Below are 27,334 nucleotides of genomic sequence, written 5' to 3' on the forward strand. Positions count from 1 at the left end.
TACGTGGAGTACACGCACGTTTTTCGTGCTTGACGTTGAAGTTCGTACAGCGCGTGACCGTGGGTTAGACAGACGAATTTCGAGGCCGATCTCTCGTATTGTTGCGTGTTGTGCTAGAACGGTGCCGCTTGCGCGTGCATGTACGCGGTACTCGTGGCGTGATATCCTCCGTTTCGCTTGTACGGGGAACAACATTCGGTCACTCAGAAGACTTCGGGCTCCGGATCGTTCGATGGCGCAGCCTGCAGTGCCAGCTGCATGCTGGACTCTGTGTTACGCCGTTTCATTTTACCCTTGGTCTTCTTCAGCATCGTGGCCTAGGAAGGGACAGGATGACAAGGGGCGCGCAGATAACGGCCAGATTTAGATAAAACGTCAATGCCAAGTGGCCAATGTGGGAACGGCGTCGCCTCACGCTCGTTAAAAACGGGCAAACACTCGCGGGTAAACACAGAGAAATAGAGAGAAAGAGGGAATGCTCGTGGGACGAATAAAAGTGAAACGAAGGATCGATCGTGGCTACGGTTTCGGTCGACGCGCGCTTCGACGATGCCTCGTCCTCGTTCTCGTTAAAACGCGCAAAGCGAATTTACGACTTGTACGTCGACTTGTACGTCTCGATAAACAGTATGCGAAGATAATAACTTGAACCGCGCATCTACAAAAACCGTAGCTTTACGCAGGCCTGTCCAACGGTTGAGTTTTAAGCTGTCGCTCATGAGCACGAGCGACCCTTGACAACGAAGAACAAGTGAGCAGTGCAGCTGCATTCACAAAGAGCAAGAGCTTGCGATGGATTCTTGCGAAACTTCTTACCACGAGCCTTACTTACACAACACAATCAGCCCTATCCTTTTACAGCTTTTGCTCTTGGCACCACTCTAGTAGGGAAAAGATGACGTTCCATGAAATTATAGTCGTGTACTATGTTGTTCTTTCATTGCTGTTCTTCGATTTTCTTACGTGGTCAGTTTTCCCTACTCGTGGTAATGTAACATCGATTGTAAGCGATTAATATTGCTTTTGCCCACGGACACCCTTTTTGAACAGGCCTGCTTTAACCCTCCAAGAATCAACGCTTTCGCGGCTGTAGAACGTTGTAAAAAAATTAGCTAAGTAAGCTGTGATGAACTGTTGAAAATATTGAAATAGCTTTTACGTATTTAGAAGATTCATTGGATCCTTGGAGGATTAATTGTTCAAGCTAAAACATACTATTTTGAACAATAGGCATAATAATAAAAACACATATAGTGTTGCGAAATTGCGTAGAGGTTTTGTAAAATTATTTGAATATATATGTTCCTTCATTCTGTTTCTAAGTACAGGATGATTGTCGTTGCTTATTGTACAATATTTGCAAAATATATCGGTCAGATTTAGTCAAACCCTCGGCATTTCGCAACACCAAGTTACGACAAGCTAGAATTGCGCTGAGCATATTTAAGTGTGAGCGTGATCGATCAATTTTCGAACGAATTCCTGATTTTTAACGAGATACCAACGATAAAGTATTAATCAAATATTCCGCGATACGAGTTCGATAAAGCTTCGCTTGAAAAATTAAGCTAATTGAAAATTTCACTCGAACCTCGCGAAGATAATTAAATTTCAAGAGCAATTCATTTGTTAAAATCAATAAAATTTATCCATCAACGTTAATTCACCGAATAGGTTCGAACGAAACACGAAGAGAGCACAACGATCAACCGAATGGACGTTCCACGGAATCTTGAATCGTTCAAAAATTTACCAATCGTTCGGGTACGCGAGAAAAGAAAAGATTGGCACAAAGAGCTACATGCGGCGGAAACATCGAATGGAGTTTTACTACGCGGGAGGTACGTGTATGTGTGTACGTGTTCTCTCGTGACGATCGCACCGAAACTCCCCCTGTATTGTTTTTCTGAACAGGCACAATACGATAGGAGCCTAGGCGGAGCGGTAAACGGAAAATTCGAATCTAATTGATCTTTCGATTTAGACCGCAGAAAAGCCGCGCTCTAGCTTTTGTTGCTACACTCGTCCGTGCTCTTGCCCCCCACCCCATTAGCGGATGGAATCGACGGCTCGGTATTCCGACGCTTGATCTTATTTTTCTTCAACATGGTAGCCTGGAGCGAACAGAGGAACAAGGAGACATTAGTTTAGAGTGCGATCAAAGGGAGGAGGGTACATGCGCTGTCGGACACCAGCGGTTGGGTAACGCTCTTAACGGTGTCTGCGTAGAGCATCGTGGCAAATTTCATTTAACAGATAGTGCAAGTAATAAAGATGCGAGATCCTGTAGAGAGTGAACGTGCGACAAATGGATAGGCGACTCCATCGATCTAAGCGAAATCGAACAGAGTGGGTGAATACGTAATTACAGAGCCGAATAATTGGAGCCTCGCCGTGTCGCAGAATTTCACCGACTCGGAATTGTACGTGCCACTTTAAAATGTCAACAGCATTTAGGTAATACCCGCAACCAGGCGGCATTGATACATTGAACTTTAGGCAAATGTTATGGATCGCGTATTTGATAACAATTCGCAGTTTTATATTCCGGTTTAAAGGGTTGCGCTCGATGTTGCTCGCGTGGGCGTTGTTGAATGTCAAGCCGTAGAAAACATGCCTGGTATATCGACTTTCGATTAAGTCGAAACTGCACTGTCTACGTTTCTACGAATGCGATCACCTCGTTGGCTTCTGCGTTACGCGCAAATGCAGCTTCATTTTTGGAAATCAACCGCGGTAGGCGGAAAGCATTCGTTTTAGTCGATGTTATCAAACACTTATTAATTTAACTGTAAAAGTTGTTAACTGTTAAAATCTTCTCGATAAATTACCACTCACTCTGTTCTATATTTCGATAGAATTATGGAACCACTACGAGTGTCTATGCCAAAATTACCTTCAGCGCTGACTTCAATACTACGACATCCCCGGGACTCTGAATCCATGGTTCCCCGTCTACTTGTACGGGTATATCAGAGTGCAAATGAATTTTTATATGTCCGCCCTGTGAAACAATCGTCGAAAGCAGAGAAGATTGATTATTTAGAAAGTCGATGTTCATTTTATCCGACTAATAGTTAAAAAGTATGTAAAATATTTAGCGAAAATTTAGAAATAATTAAATTTGAATTTACCTGCGCTATCCTCATGGCTGTGCGAAGACCAGATTGAATTTGTCCGAGATGCATGACGCCCGTGACTCCGACGACCTCCAATATCCCGTCCCCGTGGTTTGGTGTATAAAATTGATCTTCCTTGGTGTCTGGTCCCCAGGGATTTGCCCCAGAACCCCAACTACAAACAGAGTTAATAATATCACCTGGTTTCGACAATTATCGACAATGCGTTACCTTAAAATGTTTAGAATAATTATTCCTTCGACTTGAGGTAATTCGACGAGCCTCCCGTCGACTTCCAGTCGAATTTCTTTGTGCAAATCCTTGCAAGGTTTCCGTTTCACCATTTTCCGTATACCCATCGTGACGTACACTCCTTTGTTACGTAATCTGCTTTTGAATTTGTTCGGATTCTCTTCCCTGGCATTGTGGAAGTCCAAACACAGATCGGCGTCGAGACCAATACCGAAGTAGTTGTTCATCACATATATTTGCGTATTGTCTTCGCTTGTCGCGCCCGCTCCTGCAATATTTTAGGGGTTCTGCCTTTACGTTTCAAAATTTAACAATTTTTGCCTCGAATTTCTTTTTGTGTGTTATATCTACGTTTGGTGTCTCTCTCTTCAGTAATTTGGGAAATGAAACTATATTTAGAAATGTTTCTTCAATGATTAAGTATAATCTTTGATCAGTTTAAAATGTATATTAATATAGAGGATTTGCATTAAAGGCAAGAAGATTTTATTTATACGAAGAACTACGCTTTGCAAACGTCTATGAACCACCTCTGCCGAATTCCTCCTTGAGACCAGCGTGAGGATCCATGGTATCGCATTCTCTACATTAATCCTCTTTGCACTCAGATGCATTCTCTGAAGGGATATTGCAACTCTAACATATTACTGAGCTGTGCCCTCTGAAGGGACATTAGAATTGATTAGTGATTACGGAAGTTAAACTTATTGCACCACATCTTTTTAAGAAATACAGATTTCTGTGAAGTTTTCTATTGAAATGGAAATTTTTTATTGCTCGTAGTTAACTTCCGAGAAGGCGCCGAATGCAAAGAGTTAATATTGAGAAATTTGACAAACCTCCTGTATTGGTGGACAGCTGTTTGTCTTCTTTCTCTTCCGGATGGAATACCACAGTCCACCTGTCCAAGAGAGATTCTTCCGCGTCGATCACATCTCGAAGTAAATTCAAGGGGTCTTCGTCGCCAGTGTAACCGGAACCCCAACAGAGGACGCGTGCAAGATCGTTTCCTGTACCTAGAGGAACGATGGCGCAAGCAGGTGAGGAACACTCGCTGTCCTGTCCTACGTTGTCTAAACATTGCAACACCCATCCTATTGTTCCATCACCACCGCAGACCAAGATTTTGTAATCTTTTATGTGACGAAAGACGTAGAGTCTGTAATATAATTATGATTGCTGGATTAAATCATACAATTTTTCTTCTTTATTAATTCTTCACTTATAGGTTTACCAATTAGATAACGTCTATTGTATATGTTAAAAATTGTCGATAAGACACATTGCTTACCCAGGAAGTGGACCTCCATTGTCGAGATCGAACACTTGATACGGATTCAACAATTTCCGAAAGCTGGAGATCAATTGAAGCCCCTGGCAGCCTCCGGATTTCACGTTCACGAAGACGAGCAAAGGTTGCACATCTGGAGGCACCATGCTCGGCTCGATGCTTGGTAACAGCATAACTGCAAACGATAGAAATATCAAAAGTATAGTTGAAAAGTTGATTCAAGTTAAATTATGAAAATTATAGTCATCGACCAAATAATTGTTGAAACGAAGTTGAACAAACCACTGAGTTAAATGAACGTTGAATGCACATTAAAATACCTAAGAGATGTTTGTCTTCGTGTTTCGATTCTCGTAACGCGTACAGTGCCCTGACCGCCTTGTTCGAGTCCTCGTAGATAATTACCATCGAGCCATACTCGTAGTATATCGGACCGATGGAGGAGAATTTGTTTTCTGAGGAACGACCACGCGTAAGCAGTTGTTAGGTACGCTGGGTTAACTATTGGCAACTATATTTTCATTTATCATTTAGCCTGATCACCTTTGCCTAAGAAATCGGTCAACATGTTCTCATAACTCCGTTCGGAGAGATTCGGTGGCAGGTTGCCCACGAATAGAGCTAAATTAGGACCATGGGGATCTTGCTTCAGCTGCAGGTAAAATCGCATGAACTCCATTTGTCTGATCGAATCTTTGCCCAGCTGCTTTACGATTTCCCATGGTTTCTCGTCACGAGACAGAACCCTTTCAGTGACTGGATATACATAAACATAATTTTATATAACAACATAATTCTCGTTCACTTATTGTTGCATAATTTATACACACTATTCTAATATCCAACTAAATCTTGACAGTTTCAAATCACACACTTATCATTCTTCATCATAGAAAAATGTAGCATTAAATAATAATATTTAGATTGAAAATGATCCGTAATATACTTTAGCTGCAAATTTATTAATTACCCAACTCTACTACTGTCGTAATTTTCTCCTTTATTAAAGTGATATCTCAAAGTATGAATTGTATTTGTGAAATTTACCACCGCGATCCAGAAGAATCTCGCTGCATCTATAATCTTCCGATTTAAAATTTTGCAAACCGAACTTCTGTAGCGCTTCCTCGATCAAGTCCGCAACCGTTGTTGCTTCTGTGACAGGTACTATGCAGAATGACTCTGACACCTGTAGTTTACCTGGATAGACGCGTACCTCTCCGCTCTCGCTGTCCCTGAAATCGTGAAATCAGATTTCGTTCGTGTGCAAACTTCTGTGCCGCCAGAGCAAGGGCGCATGCAAAAGTTCCCGGATTGAAACTTACTTGAACCGTAAGAAGACTGCCGGACGTTTGCCCTCTTTGCGATTCAAGTTTAGAACCGGAGTTGGATCACATAATTCGGTCTCATCCGTAGCATACAGGTCGGTGAGGTAAAAGTTGTCTAAATAGCGGGATCGAAAACAAACGAGTCTCTTTGAATTTCGCTGTGGACGATATTTTTAGCTGTTTTGAAGGCATAGCTGAATGGCAAAGTGTCGCAATCGCGCTGATAAGACAAGGAACAATTCCGGGAACATCGATTCTCTTGCTGAGAATTGGAAACGGAAGTAGATCGCTTCTACGTTCGTTACAAAAGATCTTCTCATTCGTGCAATGGTATTAAGCGGCACGATTAAATACTTTAATCTGATGTTTAATTTCATTTAATTAGACCTTCGTTGCAATGATAATTTTAAAGAACGTTTATTTCGTACGATTAATTAAACTCCATATGAAATTACCATATATCTCGCACATATCTGATTACCACATGGGAAAACAAAGAGTGGGAAGGGGAGGGGCAAAGAGTTAAAAAAAAATGGCTATCTCATTTTCTCACCACATTCATTTTTTTTTCCAAGATTATTCTTTTATTATTCTAGATTATATTTCTTCTTCTTCTTTTTTTCTGGTGAAACTTTTATTTTGCTTTATGAAAACGATATCAAAAGAGTACTGTCAAGTTCGATTACATTAATTTCAATTGTGGGATACATATGCATGATTTTCCCGACGACACTTCACTTTACAGAAGGAAATGCTCTTGCAAATGTTCCGGGCGACACGATTGAAGTGTATTCTTTTTTTTTTTTTCTATGCGCCCTCACAAAGGTGTATGTTACGTACCGGCTAGGCATTTGTTTTTCTGTCTGTACATAGTTTAAAATTAATGAGATTTCTTCTTTAATTGAGTTTCCACGGAGATAGAGGAACATTTAGCATGAAATGCATGGCAGAGAAACAATCCCATTGATGCAAAACTACTCTGTTTGCAGTTGTCAGTTTGATCTTTACGTGGGAGGTAAAATATAATGGTTAACTGTTTTGTTACTGTGGGCGTCTACATACATCCGACAGATTGAGTTCACGTAAATGCTATTGACGCACGTACATATATGTACGCGTGCAAATCTCTTTCTAAAAACATAAATTTCTTAAATACCCTTTAACATCGAGCATTATTAATTTCCTATACAAAAGCTTCAAACCAATGCTCATTTAAAACCTTGCCCATTATTTATATCTTCGCTCCTTCTTCGTTACCATAAAATTCATAACGCAATACCAGAGAAAATATTAAAACAAATAAAAAATACAAAGCTACGAGAACAAAGAAGATACATCGATACCAATTGAGCGTTCGTATTTCATCCCTCCACCGCTTGAATTAAAAAAAAAGAGGCAGATGGATTAATAAAACGAAGAAACGTTTCTGATCAACGACCGCTAAACTCCAAATCGCTACCCATTAGAAACGCGAGCATATTAGAAGGTAATCTTCCAGCACCGGTTGCGCACGCGTTTCCGTCCATCCCAGATTGAGAGAAAGCTCCAGCACGCAAGGTACCGGCCCGTAACCGAACATTTTAACAAGGGTTCATACGTACTGGGATCTTTGGTAATGTGAAATGCACGAAGCGCTGACGTCAGGACCTGTTCGGTGGTGGCTTGCCGGGGCACCATGATCACGCGAAATATCCGCCGTCTGAGGGAGTTGTTCCCGTCGTACACCTTGATCATCTCTATGAGGAGAAACAGGATCGGTAACAGGTCGAGCATGGCGGATGAGCCACATGAAACATATTGAAATACCTTCGTCACCTCTTTCTTTATCTTCTTTCTCCTTTGGCGAACGAGGATCGCGGCCGTACGGGCTGCCCTGCCCCGGGTCCGCGTTGTCGCGGTACCTCGCCTCCGCGCTGCTGAACTCCTCCGATATGCTTCTCGCTGCGAACAGAAGAGAACACCGATCCGCCCCTGTAGTACACATCGGTCTCGAGCGAACTTAGCTCTGTACAGCACACCGTGATACTTAACGCGTAAAGTAAATGCGCCACGTCGTCGCTTTCGCTACTATTTAAGTGGGAAATAAATAAATGAATGCGAGTATATATTAATATGCTTGGCGATCATTACTCAGATAACATTAATGGTACGTGGTATGGAAGCATCTAGAGAAGAAACAGCTGAGACACTCTCCCGGTCAAAGTTATTCTCTTTTTCTCTTCTGGGAATCATTCAGCGATACTGTGGATCAAGTGTGTCATCGGACCTTTCAAGCGCTAGTGTACGGAACGAGTCTATTTGATAACGACACACTGACTTGGTTCACGTAATACCAATGAAGCTTACAATGCGAGGTGTGTTCTGAAACTTTAGTGCGTAAGTCTGCTGGTAATTGATACAAGATTTCATTTCGCGTACTCATTAACCCAGCTGTGCATCATTCGAATAACTGGAAGATTGGCTCATATCGTCGAAATTTAATATCGCCAATAATACGTCTACGTTTTCGTAGATCTAATCAATTCTTCACGAGCTTATGATGCAAACGAGTTAATGAATTTCGGTTGGAAAGAATTGTTCTGACGGCAATTTGACAAATTGTATTTTAGAATTAGAAACAAGATCATTCGTATCGCGAGGAAAAGGAAAATTGTAACAATACTGATGCACACTTAACACCCACTAAACGTTTCAGACGTTCTACAAGGTGCACTGTCTGTGAGATAGTACCGCAATCCAAGTTACCCATACGAGACGTTCTAAAGTGTGAGGAGACAAAAGAAGAGGGTGGATACACAGGCGGTTAGGTAAAACTGCGCTAAAACAAAGCGTTGGTACATTATAATTGCTCTCTAAGAGTTCGAAGGGTAATAAGTGACACCTCTTACCATCCGGCACGGCGGGTTCGCAGAACGCACGTGATAGGGAGTGTTATTCGTAGGAGGATTCTTGCAGCTTCGTTCGCGCTGCACAAGGGTCACGTTTACTCGTCATACGTGGCGTCCAGCGGGCTGATCGCGAGTGTGACGGTACATGCACCGAGAAGCAACACATACACACATGCTAGAGACGTAAATGTTAAACGAAATAATAAACATTCATAGAGAGACGATCGACGTCGCGCGGTGCCGCGATTCTATCGTAATCGTTCGAGCAATCGTACGCCCGCTGAAATTCGAATCGATCGTGGCCATTAATACACTCGCCGTTGGAGAACATTGAAGGGCGGTGCTCGCAAGGTGACTAGGAACCGTTTCACGAACCATTTCACCCGTAGCGACGAAATTTTTCCTGGAAGTGTCTTCGAATTTCATTATTTTTTCTTTAGAGCTTCAACTCTGACAAAGAAGAAACGAATAATTGAATTCCCTTAAAACTCGAAGACACTTGGTTCGATTTTGAATTTAGCACACAGAAATCTGGTCATCTTCGTAACGTGGAATATTGTAGGTAGAAATGAATAGTGTCGTTATGTTTCTCCTGTGCTTCGCTTATTCTTCGTTACGTTGTAAGATATTAGAGAGTAGAGACTTTTACCGAGGAAATTAATTCGCGAGAAAAGAAATTCTTTGGAGGACATTGTTTATATTTTCATTATTTTCGAGTAGTAATTAGTTTGTTAGTAATGATTTATTGTATAAGCTTGAGTGACAAATTATAGCTAGGTGGGATTAATTTTGAGTTGTTTAAATTTTCCTGTAAAATTCGATCGTGAAATGGAAATGTACCGAAGAGTTAATCGAACGAGTTTGTGCAAAGAGTGACATTTTTTGTTTTACTGATTGTTTTGTCCAAAAGATTTAGTTAATCGATAGTTAAAAATTAAATTGCTAGTGACACGGTACGTTGCTGATGTAGATATACTGTAGATAAGAAATTTTAATTAACTAACCGACAGATGAAGCAAATCAAATAACTATATAAGTGGTGTTAGAAGTTAGAATTTTCAGACAGACAAATTTGTTACGATAAAACGATAGAAAGGAAATATTTTGATTTATTAAATTCAATTAATTTAATTAATTTCAAGAGAGAGAAATATTGAGAAAATCTATGGCGTCGTCCAAGTTAAAAATATTTTCAAACTATATGAACGTTTTATGTTTAAATTACCGTAAGATGAATTTCAAGCGCACAGATTAGTAAATTAACGTTTGAATGTTGTTATAAATGTGTAACGATTCGCATAATTAGACCGTGTATGTTTGTACAAATTTATACTTTTGAAACTGCAACTAAAGAAATGAAACCAAGGCAGAGATTTATTTGACCCGCTAAATATTATAACGTTTATTTCACTTTGGACGTTTTGTATATTTTTGCATATTATGCGCTGCATTCTGAACTTCCTTGAACATTTAAATTTCCCATTAATGCATAAACATCTACAGTCTATACGTAGCGAATGCGTTTAATAAAAGTTGATGTTCACAGTGGATTCGAAGATAAATATCATCGCACACTTACATTTCGTGTGTGACTATCTTGAGAAACACAATTAAATTTAATCGATAACAACATACGATTAAATATTTCATTAGTTATTATTCTGTTATATCTTAATTTGTTATTAAGAACTTGCTTTGGAATAAAAAAAAATAAACTTAATATTTTGCATACGTAAAACTCACGTCATTTTAAGAATAACAGGTTCATATAATTAAAGCGAACTCGTTAGTAAATTGGAATGCTTCGAGTTAATGGATAATTCAAACAAGATAAAATTATTGGCTTGAGGCAGCATCTTACGGCACATTTATTAAAATTATTAAATAAAGCCAAACGTTTGGGTACTGTGTTACAAAAATGGTCAAAACCTTGGAAAGTACCCGATCGTTATACTCGAATTTTGACAAAAATTTAATTAAAGCCTCGAAACCTTTTAATGGAGTTCGATAATTATCGATGTGTACCTATGAATCTTGTGTAAACTCTATGATACTAATTAAAAATAATTCGAACGTGACGGACCACAAAGCAAGGTGTAAAGCAATTGTTACGTTAAAAAACATTATCCACGAGTGAAATTTCGCACTCAAATCTCATGCATGCAGATCGTAAAAAATGTTGAATCACGCGAACCGAAGTGTCGATGCATTGACCATCGAAATGATTAAAACTAACGTCAAATGCAAAGCGTCTCACGTTATTTCAACATAAACACGTATATTTCTCCAAACAAAAACAAAAAAAAGTAACCACGAAACCGAATAATATATTGATCTTAACTTTTCGCATATCATTTAAAAAATTCTCGATTTCTCTCTCTCTCTTTTGTCAATACCGAAAAGGTGGCGATTCTCAAAGGATCGCCAAAAATCGTGAAGGATCGAAGATCTGTAAATAAGCGGCAGACGCGAGACGCGGTGGGAAATTGAAAAAAGCTAGAGAAAGAAAAAGAAGGTGAGAGAGAAAGAGAGAAAGATGAGCAGAAAAGAAACGAAAACGGTGGACTGAGAGAAAGAAGCTGAATGTATACAAAGAACAATTAATCGCTACGGCGAATTCCGTTCAAGTCCGGGTTCCGGTTCGCGCTAACATCTCAACATCGATTATGCTCACACAGATGAATGTCAGATGATGGTAATATTCTAGATACCTCGAACATAAGGAGGGGAAGCATGACAATTTCCATGGCAGCTACGTGGCAAAACTAGTGAAAGGCGCCTCAAAGCTTCGGCTAGGCGGCCTGCAGCCCCAATTTGTTCACTCTCAGCGAAATCGAATTGCTCTCCGATGTTATCTTCAAATAGAAGCAAACGGTAAACCGAGTTTTTTTTATACGGTTACCATTACACAAGTCTCTGATCTCTTTACACAAAATTTCCCCTTCCGACCTCAGATACAATACACATAGCCACTCGAGTGTCTGCGATTTAATCGTGCACGCTTCACAATCGTTTCTGTGATCGGTTTTTTTTCGAACATCTTCATCGATATCATCGTTCCTTCTTATCCGCTTTATTTTATTACGAGGACTTCGCACGTGGTGCCTTGTTATCATTCGTTGCAACTTTAAATATAGCTGGAAATGCTGCGAATGTTTCGTAGTCAGTTTGTAGAAAAGTAAAAGTATGTACCCTTTTACTTCTTGAAGAAAATGATTTGTTAGTGAAATAGCGTCTCGTTTTTGTAAAATCTTGAGAGTCTGGAGAATCTTCTTTGGATAGATTAGATCTTTAATTATAATTGAGATATATGTCCCATGGTTATTGCAATCACAAGAAATTTGATACGTAAAGATGTTATTATTTATATTAATTGATGTGCTATAAAATTAAATGTAATTCTCATAATCTTTACTCAATCGTACGAAAGAAATCAGAACAAGAACGTGCCGCCATTTTAAATCGCAAACACTCAACGTAGCGCGGGTACACATCACCACAAATTGTTCTTTAATCGTAATTATTTACTACTTCATCGCTATTGTAACACACAATAATCATCACATAAACGTTTTTCTAAAAAAAAGCATTAAAAAAATAAATCAATCGGTAAAATAAACTTCGATACTTTGCGTTCTGGTAAATTTTCAACGGATCCTTAATACGTATTGTTAATTAGCAGTTCGATTAGCAAAACAGTGTTCTATATACAGATAACATGAATATATGTTTGCTTGTGCTTCTCTCGTATGTAAACCTTTGGCTTCTTTGTTTTAGACGATCGTAGCATACACTTTTTCTTCCTGAGCGTCGAGAAATAGTATAGCAATCCGTGTGACTGTATTCGTGAAGCAACGTGTGTGAATCGACATAATAATCGTAAATGTAAATTACGCCTATTAAAAGCACATTGAGAATAGCGATTAATAACAGCGACAGCCACAGAAGCTATATAATGTTTGCAAATATACGCGAACTATGTAAATACTCTGACTTATGTATTTTAATAAAAATTTAACTTACTTTGTACACGTATTATGATATGAGACACGTTCAATCAAATATTGCACGTATGTATTGTAAAGTGGAAATCAAATGACAATAACTCCCGTTACCTACATTTCTACTCAAACGTGGAGATAAAAATCTGCTTTGATTTGATGATGCTTGAAAAGGCTGTTTTGATAGCTAATTCTATAAATATAAAATGTATCATTGTAATCTTCACTAAGCATCATTATCAAAAAAATCTAATTACGTGTTTGCTTGCATTTGATCCTTAAAAAATAGATCTTTATTCCAAAAATATTTTCATATACGACAAGTATTAAAAAATAAACTCTTGAAGAAACATTACAAACTTCCAAATAGACATTTTTATCAATATCCAAGAAATTGAGGGGAACTGTTATTAAAATATCGTTTCTACATTTAGCCTGTGATAATAATCCGACATCTCGATGTTAATAATGCCCCGCAAAAGGTGTTCATATCTTTCCACGCAACGAGTCGATCGAGCAGCCATTGAAGCAGCTAACAAAGACCGGATTCCGTCCAAATATTTACTCTAAATGGCCGCTATGAATTTTCCAATCGTCGAATTAACATCCACGCGAGGGTTTCTTTGATGGGGCGCGTGGAAGGCTGATTGTGCGAGAAACTGGAAGACAGTTGGGGTAGTTACGAGAGAGACACGTACAGGTATACGCATACGTAATGTTCGTTGATGGGAAAAACAAAGTACGCCCGACAGGGGAAAGATTGGACAACAGACATTTTTGTAAAAGACTCGAGTGTACGTGAGACAGAATTGAATAATAGACTTGGTACCACAAACTACACGTGAAAGGAACAAGTTCGAGAGTTAAACAACACAGGATCCCTGTTGTTATCCAACAGACTGAACATCGCATGCTCTGAAGGGAGAGAACACGTATATTATGTATATAGTATAGAATGGTACTTTCATAAAATCGCATGAATGGACAAATGCTGAACATCATGCAAAAGATTTATATGTTCAAACAATCGACAATATGTAATATATACAGATATTTTTCTAAGATATGATTGCAGACACTAAAAACTATTTTATATCACTTTTTTCTTACTTCTTTCTCACTGTTCCTGCGATGTGTGAGTCAAATATTACTCGCTATACGAAAAACATTTTTCGATACTGTTTCAGGGTGCAAATTGTATGATGGACATAAGATATTGGTGTTTCAAATGTAACAGTGATTTTTCCTCTTTCTGAATGGAACAGTTTTTTTTTATTTAGTCATGTAATTTATTTTCAAATAAATTCAAGAACCCTTTTTCAAGGACATTCGAAATTACCTCAGAGTATTCGAAAATTACCCCCTTCAGCCAATTTGAAGACTTTCTCTACTGTACAAATTGAAATAGCTATTGTTACTAAACTGCTTATTGTAAATTAAGTAGATTTTATATGAAGGAGACACTAATTTATTATTTTATTAGCTTTAATTTTTCACAAATTGTCTTGTTTTTTCTTTTGCTGAAGAAAGTAGTAGCGCCTCGATTTTTAAAATAATTTATGTCCATCATGAGATGCTCGAATCAGAACAAAGTAAACTGAAATATTTTGATCGAATAGCGAATAATATTGGCGAAAGATTGACGGGCAATCAAAACACCGACATATTCTTCTGGAAATTTCAAACGTTTGCTTTTAAATATTTGTATATATCAATATATGTATGTACACGCAGAGATTACTGTTGGAAGAAAATAGGAAACACAGTGAATACGATAGTGTAAAGAAGAAGTTCTAGTTTGGTTGAAACGAGGAAGATGTAGAACGTGACTACACTCTATCTAAACCTAACGAACCGTCTGATCCTCGAGTGTGAACGCCGCCCTGAACGCGCGACGAGTACAATGGAATTTTTGCATGACCGTATTATTTTCTCTAAATGGCGCGGTAAGCAGTGACACCGTGACATTTTATTGGAACTCGATAAAACGTGTGCTCGATGTATCGTGAAGATCGATCGACCGTGAAATTCGTAATACTCTAATTGAGCCATTACTTGTTATCTGAGTGTAACGTACAAATATCATTGATATGGGAAAACATAACAAGAATTCCAAATTCAGACATACCCAGGACCTAAAAATACGCATCGCGCGAATTCTCCTCTAAATATACGTTAAATCAAATAAACGTGTGAAATTAGAGGTACGAAATGAAAAAAAATCAATCCTGTAATTAACAAGCATTCGACGATACTTTTACTCCAAAACAAGGCTGGTACTGATGTGGACGCATTGAAAAAAAAAAGGAAAAAGGAAAATACATTACAAACCACTCTGCGTGCGATTCGTCGATGCACAGGTTAGCTCATTTTTCCCATTCTTGCACGTACGATCGGGTTTTGAAAATAAACTGTGGGGCGGACCGGCACGTAACACTGATAATAATCGGAGATATAGATGTATATTTACGGCACACATACGCGCGAAAATATGAGTTCGATACCACCACATCCGTCTATCATCCTGTCACGTGTTACACATTCACTAATCGATATTTGAAACGTATATTTGTACAATAGACACTTACGGCAGGAATACTCACGCGCCAGGACTTCTTTTCGACGTACTTGCACACCGATGATGGCCTCCATGGGAACTTCCGTACGTGGAATGCTGACTGCATGCGGTGGTAAGTAGATTGGTTCCAAGTTCCCAAAGGTGCATTCTTGCGGGATATTTTTATAGCAGTAAGAGTGCAACTGCAATCACATAAATACGAAATAAAACATTAACCGTTGCCTCGGTTAGACTGCTCTTACGTTCTAATAAAAATACAGCGAATTCTCTACAGGTACGTGCCACAGTTACTTCCTTTGAGGCGAACGGAAACGGCAAGCAAGAAATTGTGTTTCAATTTTTCAGTATTTACTAGAATTATTTATTCCAATGGATACCACCAAACAGAGAAAATTGCATAGTTCAAATGGTTATCTACTTAAACAATAGAGATTGATTTCATGTATTTAGAATATCAATCAAGCTTCATTAAGAAACTTTTTGTATCTCGCGTCTCGTTCAATTCTTTTTAATACAATTTCCAGAGGTGTTTGAAATTTTTTACAGACGATAAGTAACTGTTTTATTACATTGAATTGAGTTACACAGTTTACGAATGCGAGCTCGTACTCGATTCTTGTTTTTCAATGCAAAAATGCTGCTTTTCAGCAGACCGTGTGCAGGAGTAACAGTATTGTTATTCGAGCCTGTGTTTTCATCGAAATTCGGTGCTCGTTATTTTAACAAGAGCTCTCGTTCGTTTCATTTCCGCGCCATCGATGTTACTTTTTAATTACAACAATTAGAATCGTTCGACAGTTTCCAGACAATTTTATTTATTCGTTTATCTCGTTTCCCCGCCTCGAGGTGGAGAGTAACGACGACGCGACAATTGCAGGCGACGCAGCGTCAAAGTTGTCGGTAGAAAAATACGGTTTGTTTATTTATAAACACGGTTAAAAGGCGACGGTTGTCTGGAAACTTTCGTACTTTGCTGTCGGGGCAGCAAAAGTGTACGAACGGTAGGTTCTTTAAATGAAGAGGAGCATTACCGTCATGCCGCACCACTCGCAACGAAACCCGGAAAGGCACTCGGCAGAAAAACAATTTTTCTTGCAGACAGCGCATTTCGAACTGCTGGGAAGATTGCCTTCTCGCCAGTGATGAGTATGTTTTACCTGCGCCAAGTCCTTCCCAGGTAAGTACGTGGCGTTCTCCTTGCAATCTGCCACGGCAAAATCCTGGCACTCCGTGTGCACGAAGTACTCGCATACTGAAATTAAAAGTGGCGATCGATCACTCTCTGTCCCGTTCCACGATCAAATAACGCACACACGCATGTCCACGTCTGACACTTATCGTGTCTAAAATTCTATTACGGCTCTCTGCGTTACGTGTTACGCGTTTCGTCACGTTTGCATTACGATTACATATCAGATACAGTCGTTAGACGACCAATTCCACTTGTGTTTTCTGAAACGGCTAGAAAACGATCATTCAAATTTGCTAAATGATACTAGTGTAGTTTGTAAATGAAGAGAAAGTCCGTCATTTTTGCCATTTTTATAATGCGTATCGCGTGTATTTTTTTTAAATTTCTTGCAATAAAATTAGAAAATGGGGGAAATGAACGTTTCGCAACGAGGAGCAGAATTCTCGGCAATTTGAAACTGTTCGCTGTTAGCGAATCTTCATTAAGTTTAATAGTTCCACGACGGTGGTAAAATAATGCACTGACACTTGTGCGTTGGAAGTTACATGTACAGATTGAAGCACGTATGTGTACACGTGTACTTAAATACACGCGAGAGAAACGTAGGAATAGTGTAGCCCATCTTACTTTTCACTCAGAGTGCTTTAAGTACATCTTGTAACTTACAAGTGCCTTTAACAGACTCTTTTCCAAGAGTTTAATATTTAGTACAATTATATCACGTTTTTTATGCCCCAGAACTATGTATTGGAGCATTATTTCTATTTTATTCAATAAAACTCGAAATAAATTATCTGCTTCCGATAACCATGTACGTGCATAGTGGAAGAATTAAATTAAACGTGTGAGTGTGCCTCTGTCGCAAATAAATCATAGTGGAAAAGGTTAAATGCCATTATAATAGTGGTATCGATGAATTCAAAGTCTAAAAGTCGTGTTAATATTACTCTTGTCATTGAATTGTTATAAAAAAACGATACTATCCCCCACGCTGTTCCTCTCTTCTTTTCCTTCGAATCAAAAGCTGTCGTTTATCCAATATGTGTAAAAATAAATAGTCATTGTAAAAGTTTAATGTGATGAATTATACGTTGTTTTATCAACAAAGAGAAATATATGGTATTTTAACCCTTTCAACCTAGCAACAAAAAGGAATTCTTCTGTTCACGTATCTGATATAAATTTTCAATCTTCACGATGATTATCATTAACGTTATCATCACTGTCCAAGCTGGGTTGAAAGGGTCGAAAAATTTTACAAAATAATAAAACTCAACAACGTGCACAATTCCGTGAAACGATTCAAAACGGTTCTATCTTCTCTTGTTGCAACAGATTCAAGATGGGAGAGTTACGTAAACCGCTATAAAAAAAATAACGTACGTTCGATAAGAAGAGGATACGTAGGAGGAACTTACTTTCACAATGTATGGATAGATTATCATCGAGCCGTTTACGACAAACGTTGCAGAATTTTCTTCTACGATGTACCTGTTCGGACCAACAGTGTGCAACCGGATTCTGCAACAGTAGAACACCTTATTCCTTCTCCACTCGCAGAAAGTATTCCTCGGCCATTACGCATCGTTCACCCTTGCAACTATAATAAAAACTAACACTGCTCTCGCGTGAAATAAAACCATGTACATTTCCCAACTTTTTGACAATATCGATGACGAAAAAAATCTCTTCTAAATATAAATGTTGCAATTTTTTTTTAGTCGATCGATGCTCTGATACAGCCTAAGTTCCACCGCGTTCATTTCTCTTCGTTTTTCCGATTTGTCTTCATTTAAAAATAACCAGCATAAAAATAATGTGGCTCTCGATGCAACTCTGAATGCAACCCGTTCCATTTTCGCCCTCGACAACCGTTTCGTAGAGGACGCGGAGGAAGCTACGCGGGCAAGTTAAAAAATAAGAAACAAACAGAGCAGGTGGACTTAAAATATCGTAACCGCTAATGCCGAGCTCGGTTCACGTAAGTTCGTTTGGCTGCGAGCGAAATTTTCGACGCGGCCACGATGACACTGTGCAACGTATTCTCAGCACCCGCGTAAATATAGGTCGGTGGGAAGAATTCACTCATCTCGGGTCGGACAAAAGGGGACAAGTACGGAAACCGGGGGTATTCTTACCTTAATGAGACTTGCCGCGATGCTGGAGCAGGGAGAGACGACGGCCTTGAGACAGCGGTCGTGCACCACGAAGTTGCAAACTGTAACGAGAAATCGGAGAAATGGAGAATTCGCCGTGTAATTCGATGTAATCGTTGCTAGACTGAGAGTAAACCACACCCTCTGCCATTTCAGCTTCTCTCTTCTCTCTCTTTCTCATCTGCATGATACGTGGACTGTGATTACAACAATCTTAAATACACGTCCCTTTCCAGATAAAAATTCGCTTAATTTTTATACGATTTTTTAAAAATAATTTTGCGATCTATATACTTTGAACGATGAAGTGTTCCAAATATATTTTCTATTTTTGTTCTATTTAAAAAGTTTCCCTTTTTTGTAGTGGTTTTGAAAATCTGGGTTTGAAAAATAGACAAAGAAATAATTAAAAAATTGAGAGATTTCCTTCTTGCTTGAATTATAAAAAGAGTGAAAACTGTTTGCGGAAATGGGTAACAATCGTCGGTACCAAAATGGCCGAAATAGGGCACGATTTTGAATAGAAACCGTGACATATATTGGTGGTGCTTTGAACGCTGAAAATATACGCAGCAGATTAAAAATGGCTAATGTAAAACAAATAATTATAGTGTACTAGAATTTAAATCATTGGGTGACTGCCAATACCTTGATACATTTCGAACAAACACCATTCAATTCTCGCCACAATGTATATGCCCATTGTTTCAAATATAGTTTTATTACGTATCGTTGGGAATAGGCTGCGTCTGGTTATTATGTAAAAGTATAAAGAATCATTTGTAATTTTGTTTCAACCGCGAGCCTAATAATTATTGGAAACGAGCGAATCGAATTTTCAATATCGATTAGACAAATTCTACTATATGAAAAGAGTTAAATCGAAAAATACTAGTGTTACGCGTTTTAAGCAATCATGATTCTGTAATACCACGAGTGAAACGTTAATCGTCCGTTAAATGTTCAGAAAATGCTCGTCGTTAAAATTAACGTGAAATTACTATCCGCCAAATTTGAACGAGATGGATTTGACCTATTGGTGAAACCCAAGTTTGGCACGTCGCCCATACGCGGTTCATATTAATTCGTTACATAATTCCATTAAGATCAATTATCGAATACTGCAAAAGGAACATGGCTAATAATAGATATTTAATCGACTGTCTAAACAATTTAGAAAAAAAGGATGTCTATCGGACTGATAAATATTAATTAATTATAAATCTCTTTTGCTTGCAGTAATTATAATTTATTGCACTTTTGATTCGACTCGTGTGATCTTTTTAAAATACGGAAACGAATTTTTGAGATCGTCCATCGAAATGTTCGCGGACACGTATTTTGTACTTCAAAGGCCTTGATATTATTAAGTTTAATCATCAATAAAAGCCTTGATATTATTAAATTTATCGTTGGTTCTACTTTACTGTTATTTCTGATACAAATATCGATTTATTGACTCTTAACATGTTATTTACGAACCCTTTAGTGTCCACTAATATTAATAGCAGATACGAGTTGCAAAACCTTTCAGAACGTAAACCAGATCGCACAGATATTTTATTAAATACACTGTCACATGCAGCTTATTGAGAAATGTACACCGATCCGGTCGAATGGCACAGTTTCATTTCTCTTCAAGTTTATCAATCGCTAAACAATTGTTTGTATGAAAATGTTTCAACAAATTCTCGCTGTTCTCGAAGCATTTAATCAAGTTTCAGCTGCGAACATAAATTTTCTATCCATTTTTGTATCTCTTAAAATACTTTTGCGCACAGTATCACCACGACGATTAACAATAATAGTACACATTATACTAATAACAGCAATTAGAAAGATTCTCAGGAAGCGATGCATAAAAGCTTTAAGGCTCGATCTTGGGGGCTGAATTTTACACCACGTTACATCAAGATTGCACCGTTTACGCGTTTATACACACGTGGGCGTGTGAAAAATTGAGATAGCTTTGAAATTTTATAGGATGAAAATTGTTCGAACGATAGATTTAAGACATTGATTAATATTGATTAATTTAGAATTTGATCAGATCTAAATTAAATTTTAATATTACCAAAGAGTGCAGAAAGAAAGAAATTTGTTTCCATTATTTTTAACTTGTTTAATATAATTATTATTTATACGACGAACCAATTAAACCATAAGAGATCGAGGTAAGTTTGTTTAGTGGAAGTGCTAGATATTCGAGTTGGCGGCAGTAAGGACAGTCTTTAAAAAGAGTATCATTTTTAAATTTAGAAATGTGTACTACAATAATACAAACAATAACTTGTGCACATAACGCAGGCTTCGCTAAAAATACATTAAAACCTCGTGGATGTTCGAACAAGTTATTTAAATTCAAATCGTTTGAATTTGAATAAATCGCGACCACTTCGTCAATGGGAATTTGTTATTTATTTGAAATATGCTTCCCGCATTAATCAAGCTATCATCCTTCGAATAGCTCGAATTTAAGTAATTCAAAATTACTTCACAGACGTATTTCGAATTATCCGATTCATAGCGTACCTTCTACGAGATTTATAATCGGCTTTCGGTCCATTCACAAATATAACAAACGGCTCTTCTTCCACGATCAACGGAGAGTAAACTCTCATGAATTTAGAAGTCCATTAACAGTTTCTGAAGGTCCTTCTTATGCTATGCAGTCTTACATTTCCCAACATTTTTGCAGGATCCTTGTAAAAGCAAATCCTTTATGATTTTTACAGCGTTTCGCTTTTTCTTCAAAATACTGAGTGACATTTTGAAAGAAAACGCGTTATTGTATAAAAGACACAATTTACTATTTTCTCTCTTCCAACAACTTCTATAAATCTTTACGTTACTTGGATTATTACGGTTGATTCGTGGCTTCAATTCTCGACACGCGAGATTAATAATACAGCTCGATAAATAATACGATACTTTCGTCGAAGTCTGAGACATTCCGTGATAAGTCTTTGCAACCTGTTGCAACAAACTGTACGTGTCCGTGCTTTAAATTATATATCAATTTAGACGGTCCGAATCTATCGAGCTTTGAAGCTCAAGTGTTGAAATACTCTGGCTCTTAGTTACATCTCAACGTTCGAACCCAGAGAGCTCCACCCTTGAACAAGGGCTCGAGCTTTTAGATACCACATACTACTCTATTCTCAAGAATATTCTGTGCCAATCGAGTTGTCACTCATCGATAGAGGAAACGATTTTGAGGACGTTTGTCTTCAAATTATTATTTACTTTCCTCCTTTCTTTTACTTTTATATTGCATGAAATGCAATGTTAATGCACTCATATTTTGTTTTAAATTTTGAATCTTACGTTTCATTTGTTTCCTAAATTTTCAGCGTCTACTTTGTTATCTACTTTGTAATTAGTTTGATAGTAAAAATTTTTAGTTATTACTCCTATTGGACATCCATTACCATCCAGTGCTCTGCGTTCTGACTCGTGGTGTTTCCACGCAATTGCAAAGTTTACGATGTGTCCGTGTTGCCTCGACTCGATAATAACGAGTCCCAGAATACAATCAAGAATCGTATCCAAATGTAGACACTTTTTATAGCACGACAGAGGACAGAAATCAACGGAATGATACTCATTCTTGGACTTTTACACCACAGTGTAAAAGTGCAGAACAATATGTGACTTCTATGAAGCTTCTAGTAAATGTAATTACATAGTATCCTAGATACACGTATCGACTTCGATGCAGTGTCGAGTCATTATATCGTTTTACGAACAATCTATTGGTAATACCCACACGTTTTATGAAAAAGCTGCTTTTCTTAGAAAATTGCGAAGCTTAAATGTGTGACGTGGATTCGAGTTATTTTTAAGTAGCCACCTTAATGCGAGGAACATTATCGCAGCAGCTTTGCCTTAAAAACAAGCCATTGAAACCGATGGCTCGCAGTGTTAAATAATATTAATCCCATCGACAATCTAATCGATTGCAGAAACGTCCTATCCTATTTTTCAGCAGTCGTCGTAACAGGTGAAGCGACACAGAGAGGTGAATGTATACGGGTCCCGTGGCGTACACTACATTTCCGGTTTGCTAAAAATAAAGCCAGCCTTGAAGACACGTTCTGTTATTCTACAGTTTTCTTCATAAGTTTTCTTCATAAATTTCTTTTCACCGTCGCGAGATGAACGACTATTAATAAGTTGAACGACACTGTTCGAAATTTTCGAAACCCATCGTGTGTACTCGCGTCAGAAAATTCCTTCGCCAACAAACGAGATGAAAACAGTATATCTACATACGGTTGAAAATATTAATATCTAAAGAAAAATCAATTATCTAAATCCTGTTATCCATTATTTTTACTCGAATACGGTCGAAAAATCATTTGTCCCAAGTGTCCCACTAATACCAAAGTCTAGGCCAACTTCACATTGATATATACTACTTAAACTCGACCATCTAATAAACTCTGACCACTCTGTTAGTCAGAATAATCTTAATATATAGAACAAAAATTGGATTAAAATCATTATCGAACGAATTGAGAGAAACCACATTGCTGTACATTTTCAACAACGCGTAGATCAATTGAAGAGAAGCGAAATCGGCGATCGATCGATCGATCGCTGCTGGGAATATCACAAAAGCTAAAATTAAGTAACCTTTGATCGATATGAATGGACCAACGACTTCTTCCGTATAATCAAATCTTTGCCGTTCAATTTCTCATCCATCGTCGAAGGAGAAGCGTGGAGCCCGTGGTGAAAGCGGAGGGAAGACGCTAGAATGGTATCTTGGTTCTCTATGGAGCTGCGTCGTTTGATGTCCATGCGTATTCTAGGAATCGGAAAGCTCAATGGTGTTGGCGTGTACGTATCGAACAAGACCGCATCGATATCGCTAGCGCGGATATTCCGGATCGGCGACTTCCTGAACGCACAGCAGTCCGCTGTTGACCGGTTTAAAAGCGATATTCCTGCATCGATCTCGGTCCCATCTTGAATTCCGTTTCTGGCTGGCTCTAATTGCCGTGGTAAAACTGGCCACATTGCTGCGTCTGTGCCACGCTTCGGTTCTTGTTGTCCGATGCTTGTTGATATGTTAAAACGCTTCGCGTTGAACGTTCTCCGGGAAGAATGATGACTGTGCAGTATCTGTGTTCTGAAGTGGCGAGGGTACTTGAATTTAAAGTAGGAATTTCAAGATGTATATTCGATAATAGCGGCGCTAGAAATGTGGTCTATGTGTGTAGACATCCGTTTTGAGTGCGGTTATTGATATACTTTTGTCATCTCTGATTCCTTTTCCGCTCTTTTCCTTTCTTCTTAGGTATCATACGTATCAAAGTGCATAACGTACGATACAGTTTTTATAGTTCAGATTTTATATATCCGGATTACATTTCCAAGCTATGTACTCATTAATTTTAATTTAAGATAACCTAGACTCAAATGTTTTCAATGTTTTTCTATTCAGTGCTTCTCAAACGTTCTATGGACTCAACTAATTAGTCAACTGGTTAATTATACCTCAACCTTGGGGTATAATATTGTAAGTATAAGGTACAAAACAGACAACAGTAAATCATCAAGTACATTCAAACCGACTGAATTAAGGCTTCCTACATTCAATTTCCATCCCCCGAAGAATACCTCTTGTAAATGTATATACCTCTTATCCCACCTGCTACAGCCACGTTTACCCTAGATTACAGTATTCCAAACGAATTTAATTTAATTTAATTCGAACTTTAAACCTTGCAGCAGTCCTATCTCCGGGCCGCTAAAACCCTCGACGTCCCAGGCCGAGTCCTAGGACTCATGAATCGAGCCGATTGTTCGATTAAACAATACAAAGTTCCAAAGCGTCTGCGGACGCTTACCCTTTACGGGCCTCCGCTCGTCAACGTGCTCTTTCTGTCGTACACGCCCCCACAACCCTCGGCCCAAGCTAACCCTCTCACCGTCTACCCCTCCCTCTCGCTCTCTCCAGAGCCTATCAGCTATCCCACACCACCCCCTCCTCCCCCCTACGATCAATGCTTGTGAGAAGGCTCGATGCGCGCGCCCTCGTCTCCGTGTCAGCTCGATTTCCCTCGGTCGAGTCGAACCTGCTGGAATTCCCACGAGCCATCCCCAAGGAGGTCGAACCTTCCGACGATATCTCTTCGACCGGCTTCTCCCGACGAGAGCAAAGAGTCTAACAAACCAGAGGTCTCAATTTTGTCCGTGTCGTCTATTTGTCCTTCCTGGTCTTGCCCCGTGTTACAAGGGGTAAACACTCGAACTGGAGTGTGCGCAAATCGCGACGGGGTGGGAAATGTGGCGCCCCGTTATCGGGCTCCAAAGATGGTGAGTTGCGCCAAAGGAAATCCTCGTGTACTAGGAGGCGATCGTGGACTCTCGTGGGGAATCCATAACGATGGACATCATAGGGGTGGAGGAGATCGTGGAGAAGTTGGGAAAGTTCGTACATCCGGATGGAATTTGTTCTATGGTCCCTAGAAAAATTGATATTTGATGAATATTAATAAGACAGTTGAATGACGAACATAGAGGCACGAATTCGAAACGCGAGTCGAATACTTGTCGAAAGTATTCAAAAATTGAACAGTATGATTTTAGAATTCGATACCTCGTGTCACCTGGTCTTCGACCACCGTCCCTTTTAAGGAATAACATATGCGACTAGCAACCCTGCAAACCTGATCGCAACAACTTGCAATATTGGCAAGCGGTTCAGAGACAAACTGACTTAGTTAAGCGGAAAAAATCCTGCATCTTCCCTCTCGTTAAATATCGACTGAAATTCTTAAATTGTACGAACTCCGATCGAGCTAAGATCGAAAGTTTGGACCAGTCGCCCAGTTCGCTGTTCAAGCACGAAGTGGAAACGGAAACTCCAGTTGGACGTTCGATTAAAGTTGAAAGGAATTAGCAGCGAACGGTCTTCTACGTGAACGTGCTACCCTCTGTACACACGGTGAATGGAAACTTGCCATTCATCATTCTTGGAGGTCAGCCAGCTTCGACTTCGCACACCGACCAAGGTTTCGGAGCCCGTGAAAAGGCGGGACGAGCGTACTCCGGCGGCGCGTATTCGATTTCGTTACCGAACGGGCTCATATCGATCGGTCCTCTGGCTTGCGGTTTCTCCGTAAAAACTTGCCCCGCGTTCTAGCATCGATCAGGAACTCCTATCGGTCGATTAACGCTCGAATACGTTGCCTGTTTCAAGAGCATGTCTTCGCGTCAATCGTTATTTCGCACTCCTACAAATTGAACTGGAAACATTAAATTAGTCTACATTCGACCCATCTAGGCTTGAAAGAAACTCGATCGTTTATGAAACTGAAGGATCGATGCGCAGGTCTGGACCATCCAGCCAACGAGAAATACGTTACGGTTAATCGAAACGTAGTCAGATCGTCAGTCCTGTTTGATATTCGCAAGATCGTATTTCACTGTCCCTTATCGAGCTGCAGTTTCGGGTGGCAGTAGAGACTAGACGCAGGCAGAGGCACGTAGAGATGGATGGGGTGGTAAATAGGATGGGTGGTACCTTACCTTCGCAGATGTACCCCTGCTGTATGAGGCCCCACAGCATGTCGGTGCAGCTATGGCAGTACGTCGGCTTGTGAAACGTCTTCTTGCTGAAGCTGTGCCCATGGCTGGCTGGAGTCTCAGCCGAGACCGACGCCATGTTCCCCGTTCCACCGCGGCACCGCTCACGCCAGATTTTCACCGTGAAGCTACACAGGGCGCGCCGCGCGTCGATGACAACATAATTACACGGCAGCCACTACGTGATCTCGAAACCGTACGCGTACATAATTGCGTTGCTGCAGCTGCACTTGCGGCTGGCTGCTCGGGTCCCTCACGTCGTACCGTCGTCCTCGTCGTCGCGTAACGTGCCTAACGCGCATTATTCTCGAAGCTGCGCCCCAAAGACCGACCGACCGACCGGGACGGCACCGTACGCGACACCGAGATTTCGTTTGATCGTACACCAGTCAGCAGTCACCACTGTTTCGCGGCTGACCATCACCGTCATCGGCCGCTGCTACTGCCGCCTCCGCCTCCGCCGGGAGCTTCACTCGCGGTACGACGACGATGCGGGTGTCGCGTTCGCGCATCCGAGCCACGGAGCGGGCGCCGAGTGGCCGCACTGACATCAGCCCCTTCGTCACCACCTCCGTCCAGTGCCGGAATCATGCACAGGCACCGTTTTACGGGGGACCCCTGACACCTTTGCCCTAATTCTTATCTTTCTCTTGAGCCAACTCTTATCGACACTCCTCTCCCCAAGGGTGGCACTGCCTATCACCGGGTCTCTCTTTAATAACTATCCCTCCGTTACACACTACGCGGCGCTACGCGTCCAACAGTTAACGTTCACGAGTAACAAGTTATTCGCACTTCCCTCCTAATAAATGATCGCACAATCTCCTCGACGTATCGATTAGTCCCGTGATAACATCGAAAAATTGTTCGAACCTCTCACCGAGTCACATTTTGACCAATTTAAATGACATCCGCGCGATCTACCGAGTA

At 39.7% G+C, this 27,334-nt stretch overlaps 1 protein-coding gene and 1 long non-coding RNA gene across 9 annotated transcripts; both read right to left on the reverse strand.

The window, feature by feature from the left end:
- Window positions 1-27,092, reverse strand: LOC143433336 (diacylglycerol kinase theta). Of its 8 annotated transcripts, none has more exons than XM_076910637.1 (18): window positions 26,348-27,092; window positions 18,788-18,867; window positions 18,068-18,170; window positions 16,489-16,709; window positions 15,483-15,639; window positions 11,590-11,733; window positions 7,797-7,931; window positions 7,592-7,726; window positions 5,988-6,105; window positions 5,710-5,897; window positions 5,206-5,418; window positions 4,983-5,117; window positions 4,663-4,837; window positions 4,211-4,530; window positions 3,351-3,639; window positions 3,135-3,294; window positions 2,897-3,004; window positions 1-317 (listed from the first exon to the last, which is right to left on the reverse strand). In XM_076910637.1, exons 1-18 carry the CDS (start codon window positions 26,481-26,483, stop codon window positions 204-206), a joined length of 2,931 nt encoding a protein of 976 aa, XP_076766752.1. In that variant the 5' UTR covers window positions 26,484-27,092; the 3' UTR covers window positions 1-203. The 8 variants fall into 8 exon arrangements, with proteins under 8 accessions (XP_076766752.1, XP_076766751.1, XP_076766749.1 ...); XM_076910636.1 differs by having other exon boundaries at window positions 7,806-7,931; window positions 15,468-15,639; XM_076910634.1 differs by having other exon boundaries at window positions 15,468-15,639.
- LOC143433128 (uncharacterized) lies at window positions 19,142-19,648 on the reverse strand. Its single transcript, XR_013103095.1, has 2 exons — window positions 19,454-19,648; window positions 19,142-19,362 (listed from the first exon to the last, which is right to left on the reverse strand). It is a non-coding gene; the product is annotated as an uncharacterized LOC143433128 (long non-coding RNA).
- Window positions 27,093-27,334: the final 242 nt, after the last annotated feature.

The sequence above is a fragment of the Xylocopa sonorina genome, chromosome 2 (assembly GCF_050948175.1).
Source record: "Xylocopa sonorina isolate GNS202 chromosome 2, iyXylSono1_principal, whole genome shotgun sequence".
NCBI lineage: Eukaryota > Metazoa > Arthropoda > Insecta > Hymenoptera > Apidae > Xylocopa > Xylocopa sonorina.

Bases quoted from the DNA above. Each gene is read 5' to 3' on its own strand.
- LOC143433336 (XM_076910634.1), bottom strand. From the start codon at position 26,483: ATGGCGTCGGTCTCGGCTGAGACTCCAGCCAGCCATGGGCACAGCTTC. The intron at 7,932-11,589 runs GTATCTAGAATA...TTCTGTTCGCAG, and splicing joins TTCCCCTCCTTATGTTCGAG to CGAGAAGCATATCGGAGGAG. The intron at 5,898-5,987 runs GTAAGTTTCAAT...TCACGATTTCAG, and splicing joins GCAGTCTTCTTACGGTTCAA to GGACAGCGAGAGCGGAGAGG.